The sequence below is a fragment of the Papilio polytes genome, unplaced genomic scaffold (assembly GCF_000836215.1).
Source record: "Papilio polytes unplaced genomic scaffold, Ppol_1.0 DF824382.1, whole genome shotgun sequence".
Taxonomy (NCBI): Eukaryota; Metazoa; Arthropoda; class Insecta; order Lepidoptera; family Papilionidae; genus Papilio; species Papilio polytes.
In genome coordinates, this window is record NW_013524822.1 from 1,069,007 (window position 1) to 1,076,479 (window position 7,473).

General features: G+C 34.1%; 1 protein-coding gene across 1 annotated transcript in view; it reads left to right on the top strand.

Moving 5' to 3' along the window:
• Nucleotides 1-5,493, top strand: part of LOC106111128 (coronin-7) — an 18,887-nt gene extending 13,394 nt beyond the window's left edge. The window contains exons 19-23 of the mRNA XM_013293123.1: nt 934-1,083; nt 1,853-1,927; nt 2,462-2,597; nt 3,172-3,287; nt 4,065-5,493. Coding sequence (XP_013148577.1) covers nt 934-1,083; nt 1,853-1,927; nt 2,462-2,597; nt 3,172-3,287; nt 4,065-4,157 — 570 coding nt within the window. The 3' untranslated portion in view covers nt 4,158-5,493. The remainder of the gene's footprint in view (nt 1-933; nt 1,084-1,852; nt 1,928-2,461; nt 2,598-3,171; nt 3,288-4,064) is intronic.
• Nucleotides 5,494-7,473: the final 1,980 nt, after the last annotated feature.

The window sequence follows — 7,473 nt, forward strand, 5'->3', positions numbered from 1 at the left end:
TTCCGAAGTTCGGCGATCATTAGGGCGACTTTCGTTCTTGACACCGCGGCTCTGAAAAGTGAACGGGTGCTCTTTCCATACCACTGGCGAAGATTTTTGAGCCAGGACATTATGCTTACTGTATTGATGGGTGGAAGGTTATTTGTTTTAAGCGCCATTAGGTTAAATGTTCACGAGAGCCAGTTAAAGTTTTCAAAAAAAAAAAATAGAATTTAAAACTAAAAAAATGCGAAAGTTTAGATGGATGGATCTCGATTGTCGTAGATGTAAGCAAAGTGTAGAACATGTAGTCTACGATTCCGCGTTTCGTCTGAAGAGTGTGGTGCCGGAGGCCTAATTTTAGTCCCTTTTCCTTTCCACCCTTTTCTTAAGCGGAAATGATGGGAAGGAAAAGTGGATTTGACAGTGGAGGAGACGCATAGGAAGGGGAAACGTTCTTTTTATGTGCGTCTCCACCGTCAATTAAGGGTAGGCAACGCATCTGCAATTGCGGATGTTTATAGGCAGCGGTCGCTTTCCATTTCGGTGGATTCAGGTGGCCGCTTGCTCGATTGCCAACCTTATATTATAAAAAAAAATACTTTTGTTAATTCCACACAAACGGAATCGCATGCGAAAGCTACTAACATAAATACTAAAGTTTAGATGGATGTATATCGATTGTCATAGACGTAAAGCAGTCCAGAAGAATACATATTCACTTTTTTCTGTGTTTTTTTTTTTATTTTTTTTAATTATCTTACTAATATTATAAATGCGAAAGTTTGGATGGATGGATGTTTGTTAGAGTTTGTACCCTAAACGGCTGAACGGATCTCGATTAAATTTGGCAAAGACGTAGAGAATAGTCTGGAAGAACACATAGGCTACTCAGTCTTGTTTTTTTTTTATTCCACGCGGACAGAATCGCGGGCGAAAGCTAGTAAACAATAGTTTTTAATGTATTTCCAGGGTGATTCAACTATCTACTGCTACGAGGTGACGTGCGAGCTGCCCTACCTGTGCGCGCTGTCGCACCACCGCGCGCACTCGCTGCACCAGGGCATCGCCTTCCTGCACAAGAACCTCGTCGCTGTCGAAAAGGTATACATTGACGCAAAAGTACAGTCGCGGATATCCGCGGTGTTCCATTTTATACTGTTGTATCGAAGTATTTGTATTTAAATAACTCACTTTTCCGAGTGGTAGTGCCCGCTTTCATATCTTCGCATGAATGGCACTCCAGGTGTACCACGACACAGAAGACAGGGGTGAAGTGGAAGTAATTCCGTGTTTCGTCTGATGAGTGTGGTGGCGGCCTAATTGAAGTCTTACCGCCCTTTTGTTATAGAAAAGGACGGGAAGGGAAAATGGATTTGACGATGGAGATTCATAGGAAGGAGAAATATCCTCTTTATGTGCGTCTCCTCCATCGTATAAGGGAAAGCAACGCATCTGCAATTGTGGATGCCTATCTAGCCATCGCTTCGCCATTTTGGCGGATTTTGGCCGCTTGCTTGTTTGCCTTCTTATGTTATAAAAAAAACGCAAAAACTAGGCCGATTTAAAATTCTTTTACTGTTAAAAGCTACGTTATCACTGTAACAAAGGCTACATTTTTTAATTCCACGCGAACATAGTCGCGAGCGACAGCAAGTGTTGTAAAGAACGAGTAATAAATACATTATCACTCAGTTACGGGCTATATTAAATTTATAGGGAATTTTTAATTTTGAGAATCGCACTTACGTACAATCTTCCTGTGACGTCACCGACTTGTTAGATTATACGTGAGTCGTATTAAATTAGTTTTTACTATATCACTGTAAACTTTAAATAAATATTTAATAATATATTTGTATATAAATTTCAGGTGGAGTTTGCGAGGGCGTTGCGGTTAACAAATGGAAATATCGAACCGCTGTCATTTACTGTGCCTAGGATAAAGGTATAGTAACTTGTTGATTTTTATGTGAAAAAGCTATCAAACGAGCATCAACAGAGTATTACAAAGGTAGATGTAATTAGAAAGAGATGGATTTCGATGAAAAAACAGTAATGAGTTAAGTAAAAAAATAAATCAACAGTAAGCGACAGGCTGGCTTAACGTGAACTGCATGACCAAAGCTGCGAAGTTTTCAGCCTTTCCATGATGGAAAGAAGTGAAAAATAAAAAAAATATATTTATTTATAGAATGTTATTTAAACTTACCTAGTATATTAGAGAACGTCTGAAAGTGGTAGAGAATTTAAGGAATAAAGGGTTAGTATGGTATGGGCATGTTTTTTTATCAGCGTGGTGGGTATACCGATAGAGGTAAATGTAGAAAGAGACGGATGGATTGCGTGAAAGATAGTTACTTGAAGGAGAACCCGGTGCGCTGACACTACGGGAATAGGATAAGATAGGGAAAATAATGAAACAAAATTTGTAGTTTATTTTAATATAATAAATACATTGTGTTATTCTATTTTATTTCAGAGCGAGTTGTTCCAAGACGACTTGTTCCCGCCGACGCTGGTGACGTGGGAGGCGTGGCAAAGCGCGCGCGACTGGCTGGCCGGCCGCCGCGCCGCGCCCCGCACCGCCTCGCTGCAGCCGCCCGGCATGCTGCCGCGTTAGTCACATCATATCATATCATATCACATCACATCGCATCACATCACATCACATCACATCACATCACATCACATCACATCACATCCCATCACATGACACAACACACGGCAATGTACTGCATTACTCCACGTCACATATCACACCGCATCACATCACACCACATTACACCGCAACTTACTGCTTCAAACCACATCACATATGACATACTGATTAGTACATTGATGGAAATGCCTTGTTCATTGCAACGAGACAAACTCCGTTTCCTACAAATAATTAATTAGACAGCAGTGAGTGCACACGAAGGATAAAAAGAAAAGGAAACTAGCCGTGTATTGCTAACCGCCTTTTTCGTACAGATACATTTATAAACTGCGTTATATTGGTTCCTGTTCTGCATTTGGGTTCAAAATGTTCAAACGATTATAGCTTTTAAAGTGGAACACTGCGAGTTTCCCCGATTGTACATGATACATTTTATAAGTAATTCTTACAATTTATTACTACTTTGAAATACGACCATTTAATAATTGGTATTTTTTTTATTTATGTAGTAAAATGCTTTTTTATAATAGTTTCGGAGCACACGCCGTCGCCGGGATCACGAGACAAGCCTAAAGAGACTCAGAAACCGAAACCCGATCTCATCAAATCTCACGTGCCTCTAGACAACAAGGATAAGCAGGATAGTGTAAGTACTCACAGTTATTCAGTCCCTTAGTGTAGATTTATTAATATTAATCTACATTTAGGGGAGCGTAATGTTTATAGTAGTAATTTAAAGCGTTTTATAGACATTTTAAACTCATTTTTAAAAGGTTTTTAGTTGATTTCAATTCCTCTGTATTTTCTAAATATATTAATAACTACCTAACGCCCGCGACTCCGTCCGCGTGTAATTAAAAACCATACGAGAATGTTCTATGTGTTTTTTAAAGACTGTTTAACATTAGTGACATATTTTATCGATATCCGTCCAGCCGTTTCGGAGATATTTAGTAACAAACATCCATCCATACATCTAAATTTTTATCTTACTAATATTATAAATGCGAAAGTTTACATGGATGAATTTATATTGGCTGAACTGCTAAACGGATCTCGAACTTTTTCGTAGATGTTAAGGATAGTCTGGAACATTTACGATATCTACTTTTTTAAAATTCAATGCTGATGACATCACGAGTAAAACCTAGTATATAATATTACTATGATATATAAGATTCTTGTACCCAATCTAGGATATTTACAATAATAATTATAGTAAGGTTCAAACTCTCGACTTTAAGGGCTTGTCCCACCAAATTGTAAATTGTCTGATTTTTTTCCCCATATCTGGCAATGACGTCATTTTTAAGCTATCTGAGCCTTTATCAGCCAGTGGTGGGACAGGCCCTTACTATGAATTGTGATTTAATTCGCTACTAGTGTCTTGTAATTTGTTTTAAATTAGGTTTTGTTTTTCCAGATTTTAAAATCAATGAGCGCCCGAGTTCAAGTTAACTTGAAGTTGGAACAGGACAGTATGGAAGGAGTCGATGAGTCGGAGTGGGACCAGTGATTTTATACTGTTGTACTCAGAGACGTTAATGTTCACTTAACCCCTTAACTGTGATTTTCCAAACATTTCAAAAATTATATTTCATGCAAGATCCGTATAATAAAGGGAAAACAATAAAGAAAAAGTAGCATCCAAATTTAAAAAAAAAATCATAAATGTTTTTTTTACTTTTTTTAATTTTTTAACATTTTTTATTATGATAAACTATATCGTATATCGTTCAGAAATTCAAATTTTTGGTAAAAATAAATAAAAATCGTAAGATTTTTTAAAATTCAAGTTTTTTGGAATGTTTTTTTTACAGTGCCCATCTAAGGGTTAACATTAGTGAAGAAGTGAGCAATAGCACTCTGAGTGTGAATACTTTTATAAACTGACCGAGACTTGAAGTTCGATTTTTTATCAATTTAAGTGGTAATGAAGTTTGCTATTATTTTTTTCAGTACTTTAAATTACTGTAATGATTCTGATTTTTGGTCTGGTCAGTAAAATTTTCTTTAATATGTATGACTATAGTCTAATATATCGACTATTTATTAATTTTACTCTTAAACTATATCTGTTTTCAATAGAAACTTAAATAATTCGGAAATTGTTGAAAATTTTAGTTTGAACCTAGTTTTTTTCTATGTATATTTAGATCCGTCTTTTATATACCATATCCTATTCAACGTGTTAATTGAACTTTAAGTAACAATTTAAGACTAGTCTCGCTAAGGGCCGGATTCTGAAACGAAAATTAAACGTTAAGTACCGCTTACAATCTGACAGATGTCAAATTTTAATGGAATGTAGGACGCAAACGCTTACATATTTAAATGTTTTAGTAATCGGTGAAACACTTAAACGATACTTTAATGCCTTTATATGTAAAAAAAAATGACTCATGTTTAGGACCCTCTGGGGTCCGTAATTATTTAAAAAATCATAAAAAAATATAAGAATGGATTTTTAAACTAATATTTTAAAAGGCGTTGAAAAAAGATTCTCAAATTTAAGTAATTCCTAATAATGATCTCAATAACAGTGAGTTTCCATTGACGTAACATGTTTCAATTTACTTTAAAACATATACAATGTTCGATAAATGAAAACTCAGTAGGACCAAACATTTATGACAACTTAATTTGCTCATATTATAACAAACTTAATATATATAAATATACATTAATACCTAATATTGAGGGAAATGTAACAAAATTATAATAATTTACTAGCCTTTTCTAACATCTATGTCAGATATTTAAGAAATATATAGACCAGACATAAACAATTTTACCGGTAACTTCTTTGAAAGGTACTATGTTAAGTGCCATCTCGTATTGTATTGACAATTAAAAAAATATTTATAAGTAATAAGCTTCATCTTTTGTTAAAAAACAAAACTAACAGTGTTAGAAAATAATATTAACGTTTAAATATTATTCGACTAGCTGTTCCCGTGCGACTTCGTCCGCATAAGATTATATACATTTAATTTTATTGTCCACATTTGTCAGATTATCAATAGCAAATGTCAAAATGACATGACATGACGACAATCTTGCTTCCTTGATGTTGGCAGCAACTTATGGTCTCTTTCCCACATTAGGGTTTTTATCCAAAATGTTTACCCCTAAGTTTAACGGCGTGAAAATATATAGCCTAAAGCGTGACGTAAGTAGGGCTTTTTATTAAAAAAAGGATTATTCAAAAATATGCTGTAATTGCTGACATCTTAGGCAACAAAGAAGTGTGTTTACGCTTTATTATAGTATAGATGACAACTATTGGCAATTTAAATACAATTAGTTTTATTAACATGGTTTTCAATCTAGATAAGATTGCGTAAGAAATAATGTGAAAAATGTTTCAAATAAATTGTCAACTATGTCTACTCTATATATTTGTTGAATCTATAACTTACAAGGATCATAGGGTAGTTGGTAATTTTGTGAACTAACAATCTCTTTAAAAGTGTCATATTTTGACCAATTAACGGCAACTGCACATTTTTTTTTAGTATTGAAATTCGATTTAATATAAATCAGTTTAGTTTCCTTTTCAGTATGGGAAATTTCGAAAGAAATAAGGATTTTTTTGCTTACTGGTAACTCTAAAAATTAGTATATGCGAATAATAAAAACTGCTATAAGATCTTTGTAGGTCTATAACTATGATAATCTGACTTATGACATTTAAAATTCGATACATTATTGTCAATTGTAACTGACAATAGTGTGTTGTATTCAATATTTGGAAATACTTTGTAAAACAACCGTTTTTATGTAATTTTTAAACGACATTGAAATGAAGGAATGGACCCTCGATTTTCTTCCTCATTTTGATTCCTGTATTTTTAAACAATTTTTTATAATACATTGCATTTAATATTATAACGCATTTAACTACGGGCCTGTCCCACTACTAGTTGATAGTGGCTCAGATAGCTTATAATAACGTCACTGTCAGAAGGTAACAAAATACCATTTCCATCACATATTTTACACATTCAATTGTTGACAGTTTACAGTTTAGTGGGACAGGCCCTTAGTGTTTTACACTGATATGTTCTTCTAGATAGGCTATCTGAAGTATTTTTTGCCTATTTGAATTCCGCCATTTTGGAAACTAACTACGAGAAAATAAATATCCAGCAATAAAGGTCGGTTGAACTATTTCACATTCCCGATGCCATATGGAATGCATTTACTTTTTTGTATGAAATATATAATGTATGTATAACTTTATATATAGGGGATAGGTTATTTGTACTCATTAGGGAATTGATATAACGTAGTCACGTAGTACCGCTAGTTGATGCCATAAGATATCTGATTGCTCAAGACGCCAAAGAATCACGTAAACAAGTTTTATTTACAATTTCTCTCCAAGTTTTATATGAAATTCATACAAGATTGTCTAAGAAATACCTAGAACCAAAGACGTTTAAATGGTATATAGACGAGGCAATTTTTTCATCGGTATTTTCTCTGAAAGGTATTCAAGTTTAGTGCCACCTTGACATTATTTTACAAAATTATAATAAACGCCATCTTTGGTATTAAATTTATATTATGTGATTTTTTTTAATAAAATATCAATGCCTCCTCTATATATTTGAATCTCTTTGTCTAGATTATACAAAATCATGTACAGTCGCGTTCATTGTTCAATAAGCAATTAGTTTGAAATTACAAAGGTATGTAATATGTATTCTAGACGTAAAAGGAAAATCCACAATTTTTATTTAGTCAAAACAGTTCTTGTAATTAAAACTGCATCACCTTCAACGTGTGTGACTGTACATCACCTTTTACATAATTTCGTAACACTC